Source organism: Ambystoma mexicanum, chromosome 4q (genome assembly GCF_040938575.1).
Source record: "Ambystoma mexicanum isolate Mex_15411 chromosome 4q, UKY_AmexF1_1, whole genome shotgun sequence".
Lineage (NCBI taxonomy): Eukaryota > Metazoa > Chordata > Amphibia > Caudata > Ambystomatidae > Ambystoma > Ambystoma mexicanum.
In genome coordinates this window covers 235,421,102-235,448,420 of record NC_090928.1, presented here as the reverse complement: position 1 = coordinate 235,448,420, position 27,319 = coordinate 235,421,102, and the positions used below count along the sequence as shown (strand labels likewise).

Sequence of the window (27,319 nt, the reverse complement as noted above, 5' to 3'; positions counted from 1 at the left end):
CAGTCACATACCTGCTTCTGTATATTCTAGTCCCAGCTGCTCTTTCTCTGGAGGCTTCGAAGGTGGCCATACTGCATGGATTCTTCCAGGGAACAGCCCCTCTAAGTAATCCTGCGAGTGTGTAGGTTGGCTAACAGCAGCCCACGTGTAAAGCTGATCATGCTGTTCAAAAAACAAGAAGAATGTTGTCATTATTTGAACTGATTTCACATGCCTCATGCAGTATCTAACTAACCACTAGCACACTGAAGAACCAAGAAGGTCAGAGAATGCAGAACCCCATAAACATAGGAAAACACATTCATATAGCATTTAAAAGCTCATTGCCGAGAGCTCCTAGAAATAAAGAATAAAGTTAACATGCTTCCACATTTTCGGGGCACTAAAATAAATACATTTCTTTGCCTCGGATCATATTACAAGGAACATATGTTTATTAAATGCATGCCCTTTTGCTACCAGTTGTGTTGAACATCTCTATGGCTAGAGGATTTCATTCTCACATGAAAGTTTCAAAAAGGTCTTACAACTCTATCTTGCACTTAATACATTGTAGGAATCAAGAGTCGGACCAGGTGGTTAGTTGCTGAAATTGTGCTTTATTCTTGTAACTTAACCAAATGAAATTATAGTCAATTGATAGTTGCTGAGAGTTACTTCACTTCAATGGCCGCTTTCCAGGAATATAACCTTCCTTCCTAAGCCTCTTGGGTGTCCGGATAGGCCCACCAGTCGTTCCTTCGCTCTTCGTCCTCTCCGTATGACTAGAAAAGGAAACAACAACACGTTGATCAGTTCCCGGTCTTTTATGTGTTGTGAGTGACTTGTTTCCCCTCCAGTAGGGACCTTCCCCGTCTATCTGGCTTTCTATTGGCTGATCCTGCCACATCCCGCCTCCTTTATAGGCTGCCGTCTGGGTCCGTGTTTCCTGATTCTCCCGCCTGCCAGTGGAGTCCCGTCCACTTTCCCGTCTGTGCCCCGAGGCCCCTCCCCCTCTGGAAGATCTTGGTGTCCCTCCTTCCTCCTGCATTGGTGTCCACGCTCGCCCGCTCCTGCCGAGCGAACTGCACCCGCAGAGCGGCCCGCCCCGTCTAGCAAGCCGCCTCTCTCTTCTTGCCTGTTCCGGCGGCGAGAGGAACACGCCGGGGTGCGCGTGTTTCTGCTGCGCGGAGGGCCGCGATACCCGCGTCCTCACCGTCTCCAGCCCTGAGCCCCGGTCACCACCCGCGACGGCCGCCACAGCGAACCAAGGTAAGGGCTGGCAGAATGAACGGGCAGCTTCCTCCTCGTGGTCCACTGCCACGACCCCAGGTTCTCCCATTTCCCCTCGCCTGACGGGACCCACCTCACATCTCCCCATCACAAACCCTGGCCGATTGGGCAAGGGAGTATTCCTGGACAGATAGTCGGCCACCAGTTGGAATCCGGCTGGCTTGTGTATGGTAAGGAAATCGAATGGTTGCAGTGACAGGAACCAGCAAAGGACACGCTGGTTGGTATCCTTATGCTTGGCGAGCCATTGTAGGGGTGCGTGGTCAGTATATAACGTAAAGCAGCGACCTAAGAGATAATACTTGAGAGATTCTACAGCCCATTTGATGGCCAAACACTCCTTCTCAACAGTCGAATAGGCCTCCTCGTGAGGAACGAGTTTCCTGCTTACGAAACAGACCGGTTGAAGTTCACCATCATGTTCCTGCGAAAGTACCGCACCAAGACCATGGTTCGAAGCGTCTGTCTGCAGAAAAAAATGGTTACGGAAGTCGGGGCACCGGATTCGAGGTAATCCTTTGCTTTAGGACCTCGATAGCTCCCAAAGCCGCAACATTCTTGGATAGATCAGGAGACCCTTTATTTCTTAAAGCGTCGGTTAAGGGGGCTGCCACCGTGGAGAAATCAGGGATAAATCTTCGGTAATAGCCGATGAAGCCTAAGAAGGCTCGGATTTGTTTTTTTGTAGTGGGTGTCGGAATCTCATGAATGGCTTTGATTTTTGATGTTTGAGGTCGTAAGGTGCCTCTACCAACCAGGTGTCCAAGATACTTAGTTTCGTGCGCACCCTTCACCGTCTTCTTCGGATTGATGTGTAAGCCTGCCTTGTCTAACTCGGCCACCACCTGTTCCAAGTGGTCCTTCCAGGTCGTGCTATACACGACAATGTCATCTAAGTAAGCCGCAGCATACTTCTCATGGGGGCGTAGTACGACATCCATCAATCTTTGGAAGGTGGCTGGAGCCCCGTGTAGGCCAAAAGGTAGAACCTTAAATTGATATAGACCTTGGGGGGTTGCAAAGGCGGTTTTTTCCCGGTCTGTGGTTTTCAAGGGGATTTGCCAATATCCTTTGGTTAGGTCCAGTGTACTCAGGAAGTTGGCGGATCCTAGGCTCTCCAACAACTCGTCCATCCTTGGCATTGGATAGGCTTCGTATCTGGAAATGGTGTTCAACTGTCGATAATCCATACAAAACCTAATCGTACCGTCCGGCTTCGGTACCAGTACTATCGGGGAGGACCATGAGCTGGTGGACGGTCCTATTATATCCATGCGGAACATGTCTTCCACCTCGTTTTTGATGATTAGCCTTCTTGCTTCTGGAATCCGATAAGGTCTTAGCTGGACAGTCTGTCCGGGGTCAGTTCTGATCTCATGTTCGATTAGATCGGTTCTTCCTGGTAAGGCCGAGAAGGCCCCTGCATAGGGTGATAATCTGGCTAAAATTTCTGATTTCATGGAAGGTGTCAATATATTTCCCCATTGAACGTCTTCCAGCTTGCCCTGTTGGCGAATCACATTTTGTTCTGAACCATCGTCACCGATTTCCATCATTGCCGCTAATATGGGTGCGGTCCATGCCTTTAGTAGATTCACATGATATACCTGGTCTGGTTTGGTCCGGTCGGGTTGGTGGATTCGATATGTCACCGGGCTAAGGACCTCCTTAACTTCATAAGGACCTCTCCATCTGGCCAGGAGTTTGTTCGTACTGGTAGGTAGGAGGATCAATACTTGGTCCCCTACCTTGAACGTTCTCATCCGACTTCCCTTGTTGTATGTTTTCTCCTGAGTTAATTGGGCTTGTCCTAGATTCGTCTCGGCCATTGAACGGAGTGTTGTCAGATGTTCTTTTAGCTCTTCGGTGTACTCCGTTAAAGAAATCTCATCTGAATTCTCCCATTCCTCCTTTACGAGATCCAAAATGGTTCGGGGTTGTCTTCCGAAAAGGAGCTCAAAGAGAGAGAATCCTGTAGATGATTGCGGGGTGTCCCGTAATACCATCAAGACCAAGGGTAATACTCGTTCCCAGTTTTTCCCATCGGGTCCTGTTACTCTTCGTATCATCTTCTTGATTGTTTTGTTATACCTTTCGACTAGGCCGTCTGTCTGTGGATGATACACTGAGGTGCGTAGCTGATGGATCTGTAGTCTAAGTAGGGTGGACATGAAATTGGTCCCTTGGTCGGTAATGACTTCCGAGGGTAACCCCACCCTCGCGAAGAAGGGTATGAGCTGGTCGCATAACTGTCGGGCTGAGGTTCCCTTCAAGGGGAACGCCTCGGGATATCGCATAGGATAGTCAACGATGACTAGTAGATACCTGTACCCTCGGGATGCAGGTTCTATAGGTCCCACGATGTCCATGCCTATCCGCTGGAAGGGTACGTTAATGAGGGGCATCTTCTGTAATGGGGCCTTTGCTGGTAAAACCCCACTGGATAACTGGCAAGTGGGGCACGCCTTGCAGAACCAAGCTACTTCCCCATATATGCCTGGCAAATAGAACCGTCTCAAGATGTTCTGCTGGGTTTTTAGGGAGGCCATGTGCCCCCCACAGGGGTGATTATGCGCCAACTGCATTATGACCATCCTATGTGTTTTTGGTAATACCAGTTGTTCCTTTACGTTCCCATCGTCCACTTTGTATTTGCGATATAAGAGACCATGATGAAACAAGAAGCCAGGTCCCTTCGTTACGTCTGGTTCCATCTCGTTAGCCGCTCTGTCTCGGGCTACCCGAAGGGTTGGATCAGTCAGGGTTTCCCCTCTCAGGGAATCTTCATGATCTTCGGGGTTCCAATTGATTGGCCGAGTCATGTAACTGGCTTGACACCACTCCAATCTAGTCCGTCTTTTATGTCCGGGAGGGTTTCTGGGGTTCCCTTCCTTCGTGGCTTTGTGGTTGACCCTGCTCCCTCCTTCCTCCTCTAGGGCCTTTAGTGCTTTATCAAAGTGAGGCAGGTCTGTCCCTATGACTACTGGGGTAGGTAGGGTAGGAAGGACGGCAGCCTTTAACTGAGTGGTTTTGTGGTTCATCTCTAACTGTATCTCCTTCCCCGGGTATGATTTTACGTCCCCATGAATGCACCTTATCGGTATAGAAATGTTAGACAAGTTAGGTGTGCTACTCACGGTTGGAGATATGGCTGTTTGTCTACTTCCACTATCCAGCAGCGCCCGAGTTGGCCGACCATCCACCCTTATATCCACAACGTAGGGTCCAGGGCTGCGTTCTTCTGGATGGGGTTTCATATAGCCAATTTCCATGGGCTCTGTCGTCTTCCTTCTGGGGCAGAACCGGGCAATGTGGCCCCATTCACTGCACTCAAAGCATTTGGGCTGTCGAAACCCCTGGGCCATAGGGGACTGCTTCTCCTCATATCCCAATTTCCTTTCTTCATGTTTTTTGTGGCTTCCTCTGGTTGCCTCCATCTGGTGGGGGTCCCTCTTGGTCCCTTTTGTACTGGGTGTTCTATGCTGGATAAGGTCATCCTTCCTATGGTACTGGTTATGGGAAAACGGCTATACCCGGCCTTTTGATAAGCCGACGCAATGTCCACGGCCTCTGCCAATGTAGGCCTGTGATGTTGCCGGACCCATCTTTGCATTGGGCCTGGCAAAGCTTCGATGAACTGTTCCAGTATTATTTTGTCCAGGAGCGGCTGGTTAGCTGGGGTAGGTGCCTGGATCCACTTCTCCGCCAGATCTTTGATGCGATAATATAACTGCCGGGGGCTTTCCCCACTCCTTAGCTTTGTGTCCCTTAACTGGATACGGTAGGCCTCCTCATCCAGGCCTAAACGGTCCAGTACGGCTGCTTTGATTTCACCATATGGAGTGTTACCATTGGGGTTCACCGCCTGATATGCTCCATGCATCACTCCGGATAACAGGGGAGCCACATATTGTCCCCAACGTTCAGGTGGCCATTGCGCATTTCTCGCTATTCTTTCAAAGCTGGTGAAGAAAAAGGCTGGATCTTCCCCTTCCTTATACTTCTGAAGCAGGGTAGACGGCACCATGGGCTGGTTCCTGGAGCTGGCTACCGCATCCGTAAGGCTAGTGATGTTCTCGTGTTGTTTGTCTTGCGCCGTAGTTTGTAAGGTGCCCTGCAACTGGATGGCTTGCTGGAATGCCTGGCGATCAGCCGCCGCTTGCTGTGTTTGCAGCTGTATTAATTGCTGCAACTGTTGTTGGCCGTCCGTCAGCGCCTTAATTAGGGTCTCCATCGCGTTGTCGCTAGATCCCACCTTCGTCGCCAATGTAGGAATCAAGAGTCGGACCAGGTGGTTAGTTGCTGAAATTGTGCTTTATTCTTATAACTTAACCAAATGAAGTTATAGTCAATTGTTAGTTGCTGAGAGTTACTTCACTTCTCTGGCCGCTTTCCAGGAATATAACCTTCCTTCCTAAGCCTCTTGGGTGTCCGGATAGGCCCACCAGTCGTTCCTTCGCTCTTCGTCCTCTCCGTATGACTAGAAAAGGAAACAACAACACGTTGATCAGTTCCCAGTCTTTTATGTGTTGTGAGTGACTTGTTTCCCCTCCAATAGGGACCTTCCCCGTCTATCTGGCTTTCTATTGGCTGATCCTGCCACATCCCGCCTCCTTTAAAGGCTGCCGTCTGGGTCTGTGTTTCCTGATTCTCCCGCCTGCCAGTGGAGTCCCGTCCACTTTCCCGTCTGTGCCCCGAGGCCCCTCCCCCTCTGGAAGATCTCGGTGTCCCTCCTTCCTACTGCATTGGTGTCCACGCTCGCCCGCTCCTGCCGAGCGAACTGCACCCGCAGAGCGGCCCGCCCCGTCTAGCAAGCCGCCTCTCTCTTCTTGCCTGTTCCGGCGGCGAGAGGAACACGCCGGGGTGCGCGTGTTTCTGCTGCACGGCGGGCCGCGGTACCCGCGTCCTGACCGTCTCCAGCCCTGAACCCCGGTCACCACCCGCGACGGCCACCACGGCGAACCAAGGTAAGGGCTGGCAGAATGAACGGGCAGCTTCCTCCTCGTGGTCCACTGCCACGACCCCAGGTTCTCCCATTTCTCCTCGCCTGACGGGACCCACCTCACATCCATTCAAGCTGTGAATATGTGTTCTTCACAGTGATATATTTAATTGTGCTTTCATGCATTCTTTAGATGGCATAACATTATACATTACTCTTTTTGCGCTTTAGTTCCAAAATTGCACAACAGTTTCTTGTGCTTCTCATAAAGGCACAATGTTTTATAGGGCATCAATTAAGAGCTGCATTGTATTGGATCTCCTATGCCTGCCATCTCTATATAGATATGCAGGCGTTATACTCCCCACTTGCACCAACTAAAGCAGTAGCAGTGGATGTAAGAAATGTTCAAAGAAAAATAATAATATGGTACATCCCATTTTTTGAGAAAGTAAATATAACTGGATACTGTGGCCAAACCTAGGAATATGTAGATGTCATGAAGACCTTGATGAAAGTTGTTCTCTTGATTTTTGTTCTTGAACCTACATTAGTGTCTGTGAATCCTGACAAATTGTATTTATTGAACATTCAGTATGTCCTTCCAAACAGAAATGATAAACATAGGATACTTTATAGATAATGGATGCATTCACTAGGCAGTTTGCCTTTGGAATATGTCATGTTTATCTGAGTAAACCAGCTGGTAGAGGGTAGTATAAAGGGACATAGCAACGGTCAATTACTAGGGAACAGACTTAAATAAGATATACTTTTATGGACTAGTGACAGACTATAGAGGAATCATTTACATATTGACATTACTCTGTTGCATTATCTGGAACGGTAGGCTGCGGGGCAGTTAGGGAGGGATAGTAAGCGCGTAGGAGATGATGCTTCTGCAGCTGGCAAGTTGTGCTTTGGTTTGGTCCTGAACTGATGGGCCGAATTTGATCACTGGGGGAGATCATTCCAGTGAAGGTGGGAGAGTAGAGAGAAGGAGCGGAAGCTGGAGGAGCCGTTGGGTGTGTGAGACATAAAGGTTAAGGAGACAGGTGGAACGTACAGTTCTAGAGAGGAGTAAAAAGAGATACGGTTGGAAAGGTAGTGGGGTTCAAGACCATGGATGGATTTCAAAACAAAGAGTAGAAATTAAAAGAGATAATCATTATGCTTCGAGATCCATCCAGCTTGGAGTCAAGATGTCAAAGGAATGGAGGATATGGTTAGGTTGTAAAGAGAACACACAGTGAAGTTGAGTCCTTTGTTTAGGAGAGTGAAGAAGTACAGGGCAAAAGCAAGGGCTATGCTTCAGCAGTAGCCTAGTTTGCTGAGCACACAGGTAGAGATCAGGGTTTTAAAAGAGTTATGAGCGAGGTCGGACAGATATTCCTTATTCAAGGAGGTTGAGCCTGGCAGCGGGTCGCTGTCAAAGACAACCCAAGGAATGTGAACCTTGGATGATGGAGTGAGGACGTAAAGGGGAAAGAGATGGGAGAGTGCGGGCAGCGTTGGATGCAGGGGGAAAGATGACATAATAATAATTTGTATTTATATAGCGCTACAAACCCTCAGGCATCTGAGCGCTGCTTATTATTACCCACAGTGTGTGGTGCTCATTTATCGACCTTGGAAGAATGAAAGGCTGAGTTTGGCCCTGCCGGGATTCAAGCCTGTGTCAGCAGGCTCTGCACAGATGTCAGAGTGAGCACTCTACTCGCTGTGCTATCTGACTAGCTGACTTCCATTTCAGAAGAGTTAACACCAGGCAACATGCACAATTGAGTGACAGGTAGCATTTAAACAGCTGGTGAGGTGCTCAGATATAGATTGGGTAAAGAGGAAAAAGAGAGAAAGCCCTGGGTATCATCAGAACATTGGCAGTAGTAAAAGGCTAAAAATGAGTTGCGTTTACCCAGGGAAGAATTATAGAGGGGGTGAGGAGTGGACAAATGTCTGATCCTTGAAGGACAACTATGAGTTCCATGAGATGCAGAAGGATGGTCAGATAGACCAGAAGCCACCCAGTCAACTATGGTATCTTTTAAGCCAACGTAGGGGTAGGGTTTAAAGCAGGGAAGGATAAACCACAGCACTGAATGCTGTGGAGAGGTCCAGCAGAGGAAGATAAAATAGAGGTGGTGGTGGAGAGCAAGAGTTATGAATTTAGAAATGTGGGCTAGAGCAGCTTCCTGGGTATTACAGATTTTGATGAACTCAAGGTAGTTTATCAACACCATTGAAGACAACCCTGAAAGGCATTTTGGAATGTGGGGCAAGAGAGAAAGATGTCCATAGTAAAAGGGATTTCTTTAATAGACTGTAGCTATTTATTAGCAGGTGGAAAAGATGCCTGTTGAGAAGGAGAGATTGAAGAGGGAGAATATGTACAGAGAAGGTGCCCAGTTCATGTCCCTTGAGGGTTTGTGTTTAGAAGGGGTCAACGGCAGCAAAGGATGGGGTTGCTGAGCTGAGGCTCGGGTTGAATTCAATGGGCAATATGGGAAAGAAATGAGATAGTGAGCAGAAGGAGGGAGTGGTATGAGGGGGCCAGAAGGTTACAGGTGAAAGATGGTGCACAGTATGTCAGAAAATTATTTTATAGGCTTTATTTTCATTTCACAGTAAAACCATTCTCAGCATTAGATAATGCAGACAAAACATGTAATTTACATCATTATGACGTTCTACGCACAATAACATAAATCACTACAAATTAAATAAACTAATAATATCAGATGGGCTTGGGCTTCATCTTCTACAGGGAAACACGAGTGCAACATGTGAAGATTAGTTTCTGCCATTACATTTTCTACATTAACCATACACTGGCTCACACTGTATCCTAACAATCACACTTCAAAGGCTAATAAAAACATATTTTAACAACATTGATCTATGGTACAAATTTTCTTTAGCCTTCTTAAATCCAATAATGGTGACCATGTTTTGAAATATTTTTGAAAAGGCATTCCTGTACAATGCTGAAGCCTTTCACAGTTCAAGGTTCGTGCTTGCATTTCCTTGACCTGGCATAGCCAGCATGTTGCGCTCTGCGCACTACCCACTTGGGTTTATTATCATCTGCTATGTTTTGTCCATGCTGCCTCCATGCTTGCAGGCCCTCCAAGATAGCTGTCGTCGTAGTATTCTGAAAGCAATGTTGTTTCCTGTTGTGGGCCAGCCCCTGTCCCCCTCCCATTGGTTGCCTTGGTCCCTTAAGCCAATGGCTATAACCGGGAGGAGGGAGCCGGCCTCACCATCTAAGGCCCACAACAAAGGTCCTGTCTGCCCCTGTCTGTACCGGTACGCAACCTAGCTGCCCCTCCTTAGCCCTGTGATGGTTGTGTGTGTCCCCACCCCCCTCATCCCCCTTGATGGTTGTGTGTGCCGCTACCTCCCCCTTTCCCCCATGATGGTTGTGTGTGACCCCCTGCCCCCTGTGATGGTTGTTTGTGCCCCTCTCGGGTCTCCCTTGATGGTGTGTTGTTACCCCCATCTCCCCCTTACCGTTCTCTAGCACTTCGCCATTCATACTTACCTCCTGGCCTGTATGATAGCTGCCTGTCTGTGTTCCCCCCCCTCTTTTTGTCCTTCTCCTACCTCTCCCTTCCAGCACTACTCTGAAAGGTCTTCAGGGCTAGTATGTTAGTCGCTTATTATGTCCTCCTCCTTCTCCCACACTCCATATCCCTCCTCCCCACCTCTCCTATTGTTAAATTCAGGCATTACCATCAATTGCAGTCAGGCATAGTAATGTAACCGCTTGTTTTGACTCATTTTCACTCCCCCCTCCCCTTCTCTTTCATTGTTTCTTGCACTTATACTATCTGAAATGTCACCAGACTGATTATGATAGTTATTTTTCACATCATGCATTGTTTCAAGGACCTGTAAGAATGTAACTGTATTCTCCCATGTTCTCTCCCTCTTTGAAGCGCTTTGAAACACATTGTGTATAGGCGCTATACAAATAAACAATCAAATCAAATCATAGTTTGAACCACGATTGTGCAATTACAGGACAGCTCGGATGTTTCCAAAAGTTATTCAGGCTGCTGACAGCAGAGTGAATGTTAAGAGTGCCATGTAACCCGAAAATGGGTACACCTGCCTTCATCCCCAGAACCAAAAAGAATCGCCTTCAGGTCCATTGGGAGTTGCATTCCTGTAATTTCCTTAATGTTGGCCACTATTTCCACCCAAAACGATTGGGAGTATGTATATGCCCATCACAAGGGGTATCAGGCATTTTACTGTTTTTTTTAAAAGAAGGAAGAGGCAAAGTCATCGCATAAAAAGAGGCGGGAAGGCAGGCGTTTTAGTGAGGAAAGCATTGCCAGGGGGTCATGGATAGATTATGAGGGTGCGAACAGGGAGAAGGTATTAGGTCAATGTATTAAGAGAATTTGCCAGTCTTAAGAGCAGGCGATGGAAAGGATAGAGTTTCTGTAGGCAGTAAGAAGTGTAGGGGAGAGTTTTTTTGCATCAGTGCTGTACGTGGAGGCATATGGTAGTCTTCAGCTGCAGAAGGGATTAAAGAGTGATCAGGATAGTGACAGTTGAAGGAAGAAGACAGTGTGTTGTTGAACTTGGGAAAGGTGAGTTTGATAAAGTGATCAATCGGAGGAGAGAGGGCTTGAAGGGAGCACTTGATCTGATGCAAGGAGGGGGCCTTGGACACAGTTGGGAATTTCCTTCTGGTGATAGAGGAGGGAGGGGCAACGAGATTAGGCAAGAGTGGTCTTTTTTTAATCGTTTTATCATTTTGCTCTTTTGAACTTATTTATGCTGTACAAACCCCGCTCCTCATGTTCAGGTACCTGTGGCCTTGGGAGTATCAGGGGTGTCCCCTGCCTCCTTAACAATGGAGGCGGGGCACAAAAAATATTGCTCAGGCCCCCGTTTTCAATGAACGGTCAAAACGGGGGCCTGAGCAGTTTTACTGTGCGCAGTCTGCCCGCAAACAAAACGTTTGGGGGCAGATCACACAGATTCAGGGAGAACAAAGATGGTAAAGTGTGAGTGGTCAAAGGCAGTAGAGCCGATAAAGGGAATACAGGAGTTAGGAATGGAGGAACGGAAGATGAGACCAAGCTAATTCCTTTGGGTGTGAGTAGAACGATAATGAAGGTTAACTAAAGAGTAGTCAGAGAGTGTCAAGACCAGCAGTTGATGGGCTTTGGTCACATTGGTAATATTGAAGTCGCAAATTATGTCCTCCCAGAGAATTTCCGATAGCAGGTTTAGCTCAGAGAATAAGGTATTTAGAGTGCAGTGTGGGTTAAAGATGAGATGAGTACTGAGGGGTGTGAGCAAGAAGTTTAACTGAGATATGTCCAAAGAAGGAGGGAGTAAAATCTGGCAGGAATAAGAGCTTATTGAATGTCCTTGCTGATCATTATACCAATGTGACCACCTTTTTTAGCCAGTAGAGGGGAGCAAGAGGAGGTGTAAAAGTCATCATGGAGGGCCGCCATAGCAGTGGTCTGATGGGGAAAACCAGGGTTCAGTGATTTCCATCATCCAGCGTTTAAAGTGATGGAAGTCAAAGTGGTCATTGAGCAAAGGAATTGATTGCTTGAGGCCCAGAGTGAGGTTGGAGGAAAAGGGGCAATAAGGTAGGGGGAGGCACCGCTGACGGTAGACCGTTAGGGTAGATGTCGTTAAAGTGGGTAAGGTCGGAGGGAGAGAAGCAGCCAGTCAGCCATCTATTGGAAGAGTGGGGGATAGGAATGCAGAGCGAGTGGGCATGGGTAGTGATAGGGCAGAGCATGGGGCTAGTTAGGTGCCCCATGAGAGATGGAGAGAAGGGACTTTAAGGATGAGAAGTAGTTTGGTAGGAACATGGTGATGTGGGGGAATAAGAGTATGGTAAAGAAGCTGGGTATGGACTTATGTGTCAAATGAAGCCCAAGGCGGTGGTGCTTACTTTGATGTTAGAGCAGGTAGACCAGTAGGGACCAATCAGTACAATTAGGCAAATCATTCCAGTAGCTACAAACATTGAAATTAGGCACTGAACTAATAATTTTGATTTGCGACTCATACTTATGGTGATGTGGGGGAATAAGAGTATGTGTCATGGATTTCCCCCTTTCTCACCTGAGTTCGATCCTTGCAGGAGTTCTTGGAAGGAGTCTTCTTGCGTACCGATCGGGTTTTGTACACGATCGGTACGCAAGAGCCTTTTCTGGTTCCAGCGTGCGTTCAGCGTTCAGCATCCAGGGGTACTCCGAGTCTCCGGGAAGTCCAGGAAATGAGGGAGGTATACTTGAGGCAGTACACGAGATCTGTGAATCAAGGCAGAGTAAGGAAGGAGGAAAGGAAGAGAGGAAAATGAGATGATATCTTATGAGCAATTGAGGGGTATTCAGATTTGACAATGGTTCCCGGGTTCTTTCACTAGAAGGATATCCTTTCCACTCAACCAGGTATTGAAGTTGACCCCGTTTATACCTGGAGTCGCATATTCTGGATACTTCACATTCCAGCTGGTCGTCCACAACCACAGGGTTGGGTCTGAAGGACTTCCGGAGGACTGGACGTAAGGTTTTAATAAAGAAGTGTGAAAAACTGGATGAATCTTCTTCCAGGAGTCTGGCAATTTGAGCCGGAATGTCACTGGGTTAATGTTTCCTTTATGGAAAAAGGGCCATAGTACTGGGGAGCCAGTTTGTTTGGTCGTAAATGTCGAGGCAGTAGTTTCGAGGACAGCCAGACCTTACCACCGACTGCATAAGAAGGTCCTGTTCTTCTTTTGGAGTCCGCATAACGCTTGGTGTGAGTTCGGGCCTTTTCTAAGTGTTCTTTGGCTTCCTTGTGTACGTTGATGAGAGTTTCAATCCAGGAGTCGACTGTTGGTACTGGTATGGGATGTGGGAGAATGGAAGGTAGAACCGAAGGGTGGAATCCTTGGCTGCAAAAAAAAGGACTGGTCTTGACTGCCGAGTGATCAGAATTGTTGTGAATTGTGTAGGCAAATTCAGCCACGGGTATTAAGAGTGACCAGTCGTCCTGTACCTTGGTGGCGAAACAACTAAGGTATTGCTCCAGGGTCTGGTTCACACGTTCGGTAGCTCTGTTAGTCTGTGGATGATAACCTGAAGAGAGGGCACGTTGGATTCCTAGAATACGGCATAAGTGTTTCCAGAATTGAGAGATGTATTGAAGTCCCCTGTCTGATATGATCTTGGAAGGGAGTCCATGAAGTCGAAATATGTGTTCCAGGAAGATGCCAGAGAGTTCTGAGGAAGATGGCAATTTGTACAATGGTGTAAAATGAGCCATGTGGGTGAATAAATCAATGGTGACCATGATAGTCGTGTAACCTCTGGATGGTGGTAATTCCACAATAAAGTCCGTAGCAATGAATTCCCAGGGCCTAGACGGTAGCGTTGGTTGAGGTAGGAGACCTGCCAGTTTCTTGCTTTCATGCTTGTTTTGATTGCAGACTGCACAGGCTTGAATGTACCGTTGAACGTCGATCTTCATTTTAGGCCACCAAAATTGTCTTTGTATGAGACGGAGGGTGTTGGTGACACAACGATGTCCGGAGTGAAGGGTATCGTGGCAGAGGTTAATAATCTGTTGTTGGAGTCTCTGTGTGGGAATGACCAGGCCATTATCCTTAAACAGGTACCCGTCTCTTGTTCTAAGATTCCACTGATCCTTCCCTGTGAATTCTTTCCAGATCTCAGAGGACTGGGTTTGCATCCGAATATCTTCCAGGAGACTGATTGCTTTGGCTACAAAAATTGTGTGGGGAAACATCTTTGGGAAGGACCGATCCTCAAGAGTTTCGTAGTCGGGACGTCGGGATAAGGCGTCAGCGATTATGTTCTGTGATCCGGGGACATGTTGCATGTGGAACTGGTACTGGGCAAAGAAGAAGGCCCAACGGGCTTGATGACTATTCCTACATTCTAAAGATTGTAGAACTTGAAGATTTCGATGGTCCGTACGGACCTGAACAGGATGTTTAGCTCCCAGAAGTAGATGGCGCCATTCTGTGAAGGCTTGACGGATGGCTAACAGCTCCGTTTCCAAGATGGGATAATGAGTCTCACTGGGAGTCAGGGTGTCAAGGAGTTCCCCCCTTTTCACCTGGGACCGTTCTTTGCTGGAGTCCTTGGTCGCTGCCTTCTTGCGGACGGACCTGGTTTTGAACAAGGCTGCCCGAGTGTCTTCCGACTCCAGAGTGCGTTCAGTTTCCGGGGCGCGGATCCAGGAATCCGGGGAACTAGGAAAGGTGCAACTAGCACACGAGTTCAGGAAATAGGAGGAAAGGAAGGGGCAAGGAACAGGTAGATAGACAGGTACAAGGAAAAAATACCGCGAGCTACGGGGCACACATCGGATCGCTACTTTGCAATAGCATTGAGACGCGCAGAGCCGTGGAAGGCGTGGTCTATTAATAGAATACGTTACGTCCAGCGCGTGGAGCGAGAAAGGGTTTTCACGCTGGACGGCCATGTTGGGAGTATTATGGAGTGCACGCCTCGTTGTGACAAGGACCAGGAGGTCCAAAAGGGACGTGTTCTGTAGTTCATGACAACATGCCTCCTCCGAAGACCCTTTCCTCCAGGTTTGCCTGGGTGTATGAGATGAAATCTTCTGAGCAACCGAGGGGCCTTGATATTAGAAATAGGTTCCCAGGTTTTTTCACTAGGAGGCTATCCTTTCCATTCAACCAGGTATTGAAGCTGGCCCCGTTTATACCTGGAATCGCAAATCCAGGATACCTCATATTCCAGTTGGTTGTCGACCAGCAGAGGAGGAGGTCTACAGGATTTCCGGGAGGATGGAATGTAGGGTTTCAATAAGGAGGTATGAAAAACTGGATGAATTTTCTTCCAGGGGTCTGGTAGTTTGATCCGGTATGAGACAGGGTTAATAATTTCCTTGATGGGAAATGGACCATATTACCGGGGGGGCAATTTGTTTGGTCGTAGATGTCGGGGTAGTAATTTTGATGACAACCATACTTGGTCACCGACTGCATAAGAGGGGCCTGGTCTTCTTTTGGAATCCGCATATCTCTTGGTCTGCGTTCTTCCTTGGCCTCCTGGTGTATGTTGACAAGGGTTTCGATCCAGGAGTCAACAGTAGGTACCGGTGTAGAATGAGGAAGAACAGAGGGTAAAACCGATGGATGGAACCCTTGACTACCATAAAAAGGACTGGCTTTGAGCGCTGAATGTTCGGAGTTGTTGTAGGCGAATTCAGCAACGGGTATCAGGAGTGACCAGTCATCCTGGACCTTGGTGGCGAAACATCGAAGATACTGTTCCAGGGTCTGATTCGCAAGTTCTGTGGCTCTGTTGGTTTGGGGGTGATACCCTGAAGAGAGGGCACATTGAATTCCCAGAATTCGATAGAGATGCTTCCAGAATTGTGAGACGTATTGAGGCCCTCTATCAGATATGATCTTGGAAGGAAGTCCATGCAGGCGGAATATGTGTTCCAGAAAGATTCCAGCTAGTTCGGAGGAGGATGGTAGTTTCCTGAGGGGCGTAAAATGAGCCATATGAGTGAACAAGTCTATGGTAACCATGATAGTAGTGTATCCTCTTGATGGTGGTAGTTCCACAATGAAGTCTGTAGCGATGAATTCCCATGGCCTAGTTGGCTGTGTTGGTTGCAGTAGAAGACCTGCCGGTCTCTTGTTATCATGCTTATTTTGAGCACAGACAACGCAAGCTTGGACGTACTGCTGTACGTCAGTCTTCATCTTAGGCCACCAGAATGGGCTCTGTATAAAACGGAGTGTATTGGTGATGCCACGATGCCCGGAGTGAAGTGTGTCATGACAGAGGTTTATTATTTTATGTTGTAATTTCTGTGTAGAAATGAGCAGTGCATTGTCCTTGAATAAATATCCTTCCTTGGCTCTTAGATTCCATTGATTTTTCCTTGACATATCCTTTCATGACTCAGAGGATTGGGTTTGCACTCGGATTTCTTCCAGGAGGTTGACTGCTTGAGCTACGAAGATCGTGGGGGCAAACATCTTAGGATATGCCTTATCTTCAGTGGTTACGTAGTCAGGACGTCGAGACAAGGCGTCAGCCATCAGGTTATGTGATCTGGGAACATGAGTGATGTGGAACTGGTACTGGGCAAAAAAGTAGGCCCAATGCGACTGACGACTATTTCTACATTCCAAATACTGTAGAATCTGAAGATTTCGATGGTCCGTATGGAATTGGACTGGATGTCTAGCTCCCAGAAGTAGATGCCGACATTCAGTGAAGGCTTGGCGGATGGCTAACAATTCCTTTTCCAGGACGGAGTAGTGTGTTTCACTCGGAGTCAGGGTTCGTGAAAGATAAGCAATGGGGTGTTGCAGCTTATCTTCTAATTTCTGTTTCAACACTGCTCCTATGGCGTAATTAGAGCCATCCGTTTCCACTAGAAATGGTCGGCTTATGTCGGGTTGGCCTAAGATAGGAGCTTGTGTAAACTCGGTCTTCAAACACTGGAACGCTGTGTCTTGCTGTGTGGACCAGATAAAAGGGGTGTCCTTCTTTAAGAGAGCAATGATCGGTTGAACAATCTCGGAAAAGGTGGATATGAACTTTCGGTAGAAATTGGCAAGCCTCAGGAAGGATTGAACTTGTTTCACGGACGTGGGAGCAGGCCATGCCATAATAGCCTTTACCTTTGAAGGGTCCATACCAATTCCCTCTGGGCTAAGGATAAATCCTAGGTAGTGAACAGAGATAACGTGAAACAAGCATTTTTTGGGTTTGGCTAAGAGTTGGTGTTCACGGAGTCTTTGTAGTACTGCCTTTACGTTTTCTTCATGCTTTTGAGGGTCCTTGGAAAAGATCAATATGTCATCCAGATATACAATGACGAGAGGAACAACATGTCAGAGAACACCCTATCCATAAAACGTTGGAAGACTGCTGGTGCATTGGCTAGTCCAAAGGGCATGAACAGGTATTCGTAACGGCCAAAGGATGTTCTAAAGGCGGTTTTCCACTCGTCTCCTTCCCGGATATGGATCAAATGATAGGCACCCCGGAGATCCAACTTGGTGAATATTACCGTGCCTCTTACGGCTTCCAGGATATCCGGAATCAAGGGTAGTGGGTATCGGTCTTTGAGGGTGCATTGATTTAGGCCACGATAATCGAGGCAGGGTCTGAGTTCCTGGGTATCCTTTTTGGGAACAAAGAATAACGAAGCACCTGCTGGAGATTTTGAAGGTCTTATGGTGCCATTTTCAAGGTTGGTATCCAGGTATTCTTTGAGGGCCTTTTTCTCGGGTTTAGAAAGGATGAACATCCTGCCGAAGGGAATCACTGCTGAGGGTTCTGTTTCTATTGCGCAGTCTTCAGGCCTGTGTGGGGGTAAGGCCTGGACTATGGCAGTTGAAAACATGTCAACGTATTCCTGATAGGCCTTAGGAACCTGTATGATATTTGAAACCATGAATGGGCCTTGCTGGTCTGTTGGCGTGCCTTCGGAAGAAGTCGAGGAGGAATCCAGGAATAGACATTGAGACATGCAATGCTCAGAACCAAGAAACAAGGATCCTGCTGCCCAGTTGATGTATGGGTTGTGCTTCTGTAACCAGGGCATACCCAGTAACATTGGGTAATGAGCTGACTTTATCATGTCAAATTTGATCACCTCTTGATGATGGTTTATCGAGAGTTGGATCTCTTTGGTCTGTAAGGTTATGGGTCCTGAAGAAAGAGGACTTTGTCGATCGCCTCTACAGGTTGCATGATGCCTCGAGTTTCATATGGAATGTGGTGGCTAAAGACCCAATCTTGATCTATGAATATCCACATGGCCCCACAATCCTCCAAGGCCAAAATGGGGTAGGTCTCATTTTTGGATGGCGTTAGAAAGGCCTGTAGAATCACTAGGTTGTTCTGTCCAGGAGAGTTCAAGGATGGAATAGATGTGGAGCAAACATCTCTCTCCCGAAGCCTTGCTCCATCTAGAATCGCGAGCTGGCATTTCCCGAACGCCGTGGAGGGGCTAGAGGACACTCTCTAACTAGATGTTTATCCGAGGCACAATACATACATAACCCCGTGTGGAACCTTCGCTTCCTTTCTTGCAGGGATATGGGTCCACGGAAAGCCCCTAATTGCCTGGGTTCTGGATCGTTAAAAGAGGCAGGAGTGGGGTCAGATTTCGAGGAGGTCTCAATGGAAACCTTCTGGAAAGGCAACTTGGTTTTCTTCTTCTCTGCCTTCCTTTCCTGGATACGAAAGTCTACCTGCATAGCGAGATCCATAAGGGCCTGTAATGAACTTGGGCGAGCCACTCTGGCTAGTTCATCTTTGATGTCTTCATTTAGCCCCCTTCGGAAAAGAGTAAAGCAAGCTTCTGAGGACCAATTCGCTTCTTTAGCCAATTGTTTAAATCGTGTTACATAGGTAAGCATGTCCTGGGAACCTTGCTGGAAATCAAGTAGACGTTCCTGGGCGCTAAAGACCTGTTCTGGGTGGTCAAACATGGTCTTAAGGGCCTGTATAAATCCGTCATAATCATCGAGCAGGGCATCTCCAGAATTGACTAAAGGTGTGGGCCAGGTTAGTGCATTTCTGGAGAGGTGCGAAATTATAAAGCCCACCTTAGCCCTGGGGGTATAAAAGTAGTAGGGCTTAAAGGTAAAGTGGACTAAACAGGAGTCAAGAAATCCACGAAGGGTTTTTGCAGACCCATCGTATTTATCTACAATGCTGCCCAGTAGTACGGTTTCCTTTATAGCGGAATCACGGGACAAAACTAATTGTTTTAATGCAGCATTTTCCGCTTTCAGATTCTGCACTCGGTCGTTACTTCTTGCATGCAACGCATGAGATCCTGAACGGCCGCCTCCATGTCCGATTCAACTTTGGTCGTTTGGCGTCTCAATCTGTCACGGATTTCCCCCTTTCTCACCTGAGTTCGATCCTTGCAGGAGTTCTTGGAAGGAGTCTTCTTGCGTACCGATCGGGTTTTCTAAAGCCTGCGCGAGTCTCTTCTGGTTCCAGCGTGCGTTCAGCGTCCAGGGGTACTCAGAGTCTCTGGGAAGTCCAGGAAACGAGGGAGGTGTACTCGGAGGCGGTACACGGGATCTGGGAATCAAGGCAGAGTAAGTAAGGTGGAAGGGAAGAGGGAGAAATCGAGGGTCCGGGAACCAGGAAACAAGAGATTAGTTACAGCGAACTACGGAGCACACGTCTAGTCACTGCAAGCGGTAGCGTTGAGACACGTGGAGCCGTGGAGCGTGGTCTCTTTGTAGAATGAGCTACGTCTGACGTGAAGGCTGGTGGAGAGCGTACCATGTTAGACGGCCATGTTGGAAGTACCAAGGAGTGCAAGCCCCGTTGTGACGGAGACCAGGAAGTCCAAAAGGGATGTGTTCTATGGATCATGACAGTATGGTAGAGAGACTGGGTATGGGGTATTGTGGCATATGAAGCACAAGGCGGTGGTGCTTACTTTGATGTTAGAGCAGGTAGACCAGTAGAGGCCAAACAGTACAATTGGACAAATTGGTACAGTAGACACAAAAATTCAAATTAGGCACTGTACGAATAATTTAGCATTGTGACTCATACTTATGCAGCCTGCAGTAGCCCCACTGATACAAAGTTGCTCTTGAATAATGAGGAAGTGATCCATGCAAAACGTGCGAATTAAGGGAACAAACAAACCCCATTCTCCCAGCGTTGCAGGGATTACAAACTTGCAAATTCCCAACAATTCAGTAAGATTAAATGCAACAGCCATCTTTCCATGCTTACCAAACCATTTTCTAAATCCATATTCACACTCTGGAAGGGCAGAAGGAACTAGACTAAACCAGGAAAGACAGCTGGGATTCCAAGGGAAGGGAAGGAGAGTGCAATGATGGAATAAATGATGGTGGCAGGCCTTTATGTAATGTCATGAACATCAACACATGGCCCAATCAGTGGATATCACAATCATCAGTAGATAGATGTCCTCAGTGTCATTAAGCACAACCCAATGAGAGGAAATACCCCAATGTAGAAAGCAGCCAGTTCATTTTGGGAGAAAGAGGAAGTCGAGTAGGAGTTGGAGGAAGGAGTTTGGTGAAGAGTAGCAAAAGAGAAGAGTACTGTGTGTGAAGCAGGTGAGAGAGATGAAGTTTGGAGGGAAAGTCTGGAGGATGTTGGAGGAGGAGAGAGTTGTCATCATAGAGACAATAGTTGTTGGGGAGTGGAGGAGGAAGAAAATCAGAGAAAGGGGAAGAGTTGTGGGGAGGTTGGAGGAGGATTGATACAATACAGAGAGCCAAAGTGTGTGGGGATGATGAAGGAGAAGTACCATCTGTAGACTACCAGTCCAGATGGGGGAAAGAGGTGGAAGCCTTTAAAGCTGTTGGTAGAGAGAGACTAATTAGAGGGTAGAGACACAATCACTATACCTGAGGACGTGGGAGGAGAAAAGGTATCCCCTTTTAGAGAGGGATAGCAGGGAAGTTCCTGTGGACCAGGTGGATCCGGGGCAGAAACAGGAAAACGTGGGTGGAGGTACGAGATGGGAGCTTACGTTGGAGGACATCAGCAGGTAGGTGTCACTGGGTCCAGAGCCTTCGAACAGGGAGGTTGTCAACTGACAGAAAGCAACCCATTCTCTACTCCAAGTGCCTGGGAGCATGGGTCAGCCAAGGGAAGACTCATCCAGTGTCTCAACCTGCTACAGACCTGCAGATTTGCCAAATCCAAATTTTCCATGGGCCAGACAGCTTAACATCATACTCTACATCCCAATTTTATTCTGTGTCATGGAAGTTCTTGTTCAGTGTGTCACGGCAATACCAGTTTGGGGGAAATTTCATATGATATGTGCGGTTATTATATGCGTGCCCCCTGTCTCCGCTTTTGTTCGCTCTTACGATTGAGCCCTAGGCTCAGATGGTGACAATGCGTCATGGGCATAGGGGTCTCTGTATATTTGGGCCATCCCAGATATTCTTGCTTTATGCAGATGATACTTTATTGTACGTGTAGAACCCGGAACAACATCTTAGCCCAGTCATGGAGGAGGTTGCTGAATTCGGGCACTACTCTGCTTACAAGGTGAACAGCACTAAGTCTGAGTTGTTACCACTAAGGGAGGGGACGCCACCCTGCTACTGATTTTATGGGGTTTTGTTGGCCCTTAACTCGATTTAAATACTTGGGCATATTAGTTTCCAGAATGCACCGTTCACTGTATGATCACAATCATGAGAGTTATCTGAGTTGTCTTGCCACTAGTCTGCAGCTTTGGGCAGGCCTTCCTATATCAATGTATATACGATTGCTCCCATTACAAATGATAGAGGTGCCCAAATTGTTGTATTATTTTAGCAACATCCCGATTTGTCCAGGCTGTAGGTTTTACGCACAATTGTGGTCTCTGGCGGAGGGGTTTGTGTGGGGGGTGGGAATGGCACGAATGAGCTGGGAGCAGCTGGCTGAGCTGTATGAATGGGGGATGGGGGCTAGCTGCACGAGACTTTGAATTGTATTACATATTTGCACAGGCTCATTTTGCCCGACATTGCTACACCCGCACCCAGGGTGAATGTACTGGGCATTGGAAAAATATAGGGCATCGCCCACTGCCCTTAAATCAGTCCTCTTCGCAGACAGGCATGTAGATTCATGTACCTTCGACCCAGTTCGGACAATGTTGAATCCATGGTTTCGGCTGTTCCGTAGACTTGGAGTGATGGCCCCATATAGCAGAGCGATCCCACTGTGGAGCTTCCCTGGCCGTCCCCCAACGTATGATTCAGATATACGAGTATCCTGGGTTAGGGAGGGACACCTGCTTTGGGCGACTTGTACCCGGAAGGGCGATTTGTTATGGTGTAAGAGTTTGCAGCTAAACTGGGGAAAAGCAATTACAATAGAATCCTGCAATACTACCGCATGAGGGCTGCAGTTTGTCGAAGGTGGCTGTTGATCCCACAGGAACTAGAGACACACGGCTGTATAGAGGCAGTAGTAACAGGGGGTGATACCAGGAGGCTGATCTCCAGGCTCTATAGATTGGTTCAGACTGACCAGGCTTCCAGGAATGGGGCACGGGCAAAGTAGGAGCAGGATTTGGGGAGGGGAATACAGGATGTTCAGTGGCAGAAATACTGTCGTTTGATGAAGGAGGTCTTGCTTAATACAGTTTAAAGTACTGAATCAGTTGTATTGCACACCAGCCAAGCATGACGAATGTGGAAAATGTAGCAGGACAAGGGCAAATTAAGTTAATATGTTCTGTGAATGCTAACGGATTAAGCGGTTTTGCCAGGACGTGGCATAGTTGTTACATGAGATTATGGATATACCCCAGGTGCTCTCCCCTCCTAAACACCTCCTAGGTGATATTGGCAAGGGCTCCATGACTGTGCATTGATTCTTTGATGTTGCCTGCATTGTTAGCAAAAAATGTATATTGAAATATTAGAAATCCGCAACAGCGCCTAAAAGGGCTGAATAGTTGAGGGAATTAGCATATGCTAATGAAAGGGAGATTGGATATGTGGCAACGGTTGTCGCGACCTGTGGACCAAAGGATATTTGAGGACCATTCCAAGCTTTTTTAGCCCATACAGAGCATGTAAAGAATCAAAATGAGGTGGAAATGGGGAGGGCGGATAATTCATGTGGAAACACATGTTTTTTTGTATAAACGAAGACTACATGTGTTACTTCAATATTGGACTGTGAGTCCTCATCGAACATTTATTGAGCTGATGTTCCAAGATCTCAGTCAGTTCTGTCTGGTTTCTAAATAAAGATTTTAAAAAGAAAATTATTTTTAAAAAACTGCAGCCCAAAGGCAAAGGCCAGAGTTTTTGATTGGGCATTCAAGTCAGGGTTGTTAGACACCTTTACATGAACTATTTTAAGAGACTTCCTTTATTATTTATGATAAGGACATTATTTTGCTATTCCTTACTGAAACCTAACCTTGTGTCAGCCTTTTTGTGCTTCCCACCCAGCTACCCTATTGCATTAGGTATGGTCATGAAAAGGAGATAGGTCCATTATGAGCCAGACACATTGGATTTGTGTACTGAATGCTTATTTAGGGTAAATTATTAAGGGTGGTATGAAATAATACACACTGGTAAAGGATGCAATGTCCTGGTCCCTCTTACCAGCAATCTATTGGATGATAGTCACTCACAGTTTAAGGCCGTTCAAGTGCGCTCTGCATATATTTTCACAAGTCTTTAAGGTGTTGTCCTCTTTACTCACATGCTCTCTAGGTTCTTGATCCAGTGCTTGCAGGCTCCAGATATCAAACCTGGGTAAACGCATGCAGTAGAGCAATAGCCACCAATTGCATAGATTTTGGTCAGGTGGGGAAACTTTGGTCCCTCATCACTGCCTCCAATTCACTCTCCATCTTCTCCTGGTCTCTCGCCACATCTTCCTGCCTTGATGTACTTTTCCCCTCCTCTCCACCACACCTGAATGTTCACCTCTGATCCTCAATTCCTCCCACCTTCTCCTTACCTGTTTTTCTCCCTCACTTTCTTCACTCTCTCCGGCCTACAGGGGCTCTTGACTCCAGACTCGTTCTCTTCAGTCTCCTGGGCCTCTCCTCCTCTCCTCCGCCAAATAGGTCTCCCTCTGCCCCAACCTCTTGGGTCTTCCATTTTCCAATCTTCTTGGGCTGTCTCTTCCTCCACAGACCCCTGGGTCTCACTGCGATGCCAACATCAACGCTCTCCTCCAAAACACCTCCTCCTGTTTACTCCCGATCACCTCTTCTCCACCCATCCAGCCACTGCCAAAGCAATCTCCTTCTCGCCTCCGGCACGCTCCTTCCCTTTGCCTCTGCTCTCTCAAACCTCCTACCAGTTCTGGTAAACCAAACCTCTTATATAGGTACTTGGCCCCTCCCTTTGGGCCTCCTCCCTTCTTTTGCTAACATGTGTGTTGAATGATTGGCTGCTGTTATTGGATTGGTGTGCTTGAATGTGGAGCTGGTACTTTGCCTGCATCAAGGCTCCTTCCAACTGCCTACATGGCTCTTGGCCAGGTGACAGCCTGCTCTGCATTCTGCAGAGCACATGATTCACAGAGTTTGCGTGTTCACAAATCCCACCGCTTGTGATCAGAGTTGTTTGAGTTCTGTGCTTGCAGAATTTAGTGGGTTAAGTGCACATCTGGCTATCTTCGCCCTACGAGACCTGTCTTTCTGCAGGCGTTGCTCCTTTCTCTCCAAGCCACTTCAGAGTCTTATATGGGGCTCCTAAATTGACCAAGTGATGGCAAGTCCCATGTTTTAAATACCTGCAGTGCTCTTAGTAGATCGTGGGTCAACCTGGGGATCCTCCCCATGCTGCCCGGGGGTCCTGCATCAAGCAGCACGTAGAAGTAACCAGCCCTTTGTTACCCCATCCCTAAATGTTAGAGCACGGCAATGTTCCTCATCACATTACTAAGGCCGGCAGCAACCAAACTGTAAAATTAGGTAATTAGCCCGTTAGCGACCAAACCGTAAAACTGGGCAACGTAGACAACTAAAGAAGTTGCTCATATCATGGTATTTACCTAATGGCATGAGCCTGTGTTCTGGCAAGCTACTGGCTGCTCGAGCCTTCCCTCGCCTGCTGCCCCTGCCCTCTTATATTGCAGAGTGCAAAAATAAAACATACACTTGCCTTGTCCGCAGCCTATAATGCACCTTGTCTCAGACGCCCTCTCAAGTTGCTCATGATCGCCATTGAAATGGATGCAGGGTGGGCAGTCCTGAAGCCTCAGCTCTAGGTTTCCATGGCTACCAACTTAGATGTCATTTTTTAAAGCAAAAAAAAGGTTGCAGATTCCATGTTGCCCATTTTGTTCACAAAAAGGAAGTGTCTGTCAATGTTATCCCGGGTGCTTAGGTTGCTTTAGTAATATTTTATACTATGCACATGCCCAGCGAGGGGTCTTAAAGCACCAGGCCTTGTCTGTGTAGAGGTGAATTGTGACTCCTCCCACATGTAAGTGACTTTGATTCAGCACTCCAACTAAGTCAATGCTTAGTATGGGATGCCCAATGGAAGCCCTTACTTATATATTTTTATGTCAAAGTTCTTTAAATCTGGATGATCAACCCTTATATAACGCCCCTCTCTTCGAATCCCCCTGACCTCTCTGAGCCAAGAAGTAGGTTTGTTTTGCAAATTAAAAGGTTTATTTGAAGAATTAAACAATATATATATATATATCACACTTTTATGAACAAAATAATATCTGAATAGCACACTATGAATATGGACAGTAATCAACAATGGGTAATATTTCAAAATCAACAATCTCTTTAATCACTTAGGAGTGTGAATATGGAGGATACGGTAGCAGAGAATACTTTATGCGATTCCAGGAAATGCAATAATGGGAAAGAATGGAACACAGAAATAAACTTGATATGGTTTCAATCAAAAGACAAGATAATCACTTTTTCCCCTGTGACTACTCACTCCCCCCAGTGTGCAATATGAAGAGATGGAAATGAGGGCACACAGGTTTCAGAAATACAATCAATAATGCAGTTCAATCCCAGTTCCCCCAGCAAGCTTAGGGAAAACAGGTATGATTTTAAAACAGGCAAAAATACTTTTGAATGTGATAGCAATGAATGTGAAAATATGCCAAAATGATTTTAATTCACTAAAGAAATTCAGGATGAGTGATAGTTACTTAAGATTGGTTCAGGTCAACACTAGCAATGATTCATGAATGATGATCAAATTGAAAACGAAATTCAGCAGTTACAAACAAGAAACAGCTATCCTGACATGTGTTGAAATTGAGCTAAATTGCAATTCGCGGCACTTTTTCCGCATGCGTAAATCGCGATTACGGAAAAACCATAATGAATTTGTTGGAAAGCTTAGGATCTTAGCTTTAAAATGACAGTTAAATTTCGCGTTCTAGGACGTGCGGTTCAAAAGTTACAGAGGTTTTTGTGAAGGTAGATTTTTCAGAAATAGAATCAAGATTTCAGAAATGACAGATGCGCTTTACAGATTTGAAATCAACCGGATGGACACAAGATTCTATAATGCAGTTCTGAACAGGTTGAAATGGATGGAAGAGGATTACTTTAAACTAAGAGCTTGGTTAAGGACAGTTCTAGACTAGATACTCACTCCTAAGCTTTGGAATAGAATGGGCCTCGTCACAGATCTGGTCAAGGGTTTGGACTTCACTCTCGCCACCGGACAGTCTCAGGCACTGGGTTCTGCTCACAGCACAGCCTCTGGTCTGCTTGGTCCCTCGAACTGGATCTGATGGGTTCCGAATACAGCTCTGCTTTCTGGGTCTGGATCTGGGTTCTAGCACAGGGTTCTTAGCTAGAAGCAAACAGCACAGCCCGGCTGTTGAAGGTGAGAATCAGGTTGCTAGATTCTGAGGCCTGCTGAAAAGAGTTTAGCTTTTGGGATTGGGCCTTTGCTTCAGGGTTCTAGAGATTGGTTCTAGAGTCTGGTATCTGGATCTATCTGGATTCTGGTATCTTCCGGCAGGGTGCTGCGCCAAGAATAGTTGAGTAGTGGAAAAGAGAGTGTTTGTCATTTGTCCTAGCAGTCCTTATTTATGTGTTTTCAAAGTGGGTGGGAAGGCTGATTCTACATGCCCAACCCTCTAAGGATTTGATAGGTTAGAGGATTCCCTGTCCCGTGACTGGAGAAAGGATCAGCGTGTTAGAATGAGTCATGTTGATGCTGTGTTTATGGCTTAACTGAAATCCCTCCCCTTTGCTTTACCCAAAAAACATATTTCCCAGATACACAAGTTGTTCATAATACATATACACATCACAGATTAATTAAGGCATGTCTCTGTTCAAGTCCCATGTTCCTCCGATCCTGGGTTCAGAAATTACCACTTATTCGTGCTTTTGGTGGTTTCCCAATATTGGTTCTGCACCAAATTTTACACAAACATACACACCCTCTCTGAGAATATTACTGTAAATTCTTAGGTTCCTAGCAAAAACACTGCAGCTGCGATATAAATAAATTCCGGGGTTTGGTCTCAGAACATCACACGGCGTCCAGTTTAGTCTTAAATTGTGAGTGATTTTTTTCATTTTAACCATCTCAAAGTTTTACATTTTTGTCCGCTTGGTACA

General features: G+C 46.8%; 1 protein-coding gene across 1 annotated transcript in view; it reads right to left on the bottom strand.

Moving 5' to 3' along the window:
* The window catches only part of LOC138467625 (formin-2-like), a 629,879-nt gene that overhangs the window by 426,999 nt on the left and 175,561 nt on the right, over positions 1 to 27,319 (bottom strand). Inside the window, exon 3 of the mRNA XM_069607785.1 lies at positions 12 to 162. Within this exon, the coding sequence (XP_069463886.1) occupies positions 12 to 162 (151 nt within the window). The remainder of the gene's footprint in view (positions 1 to 11; positions 163 to 27,319) is intronic.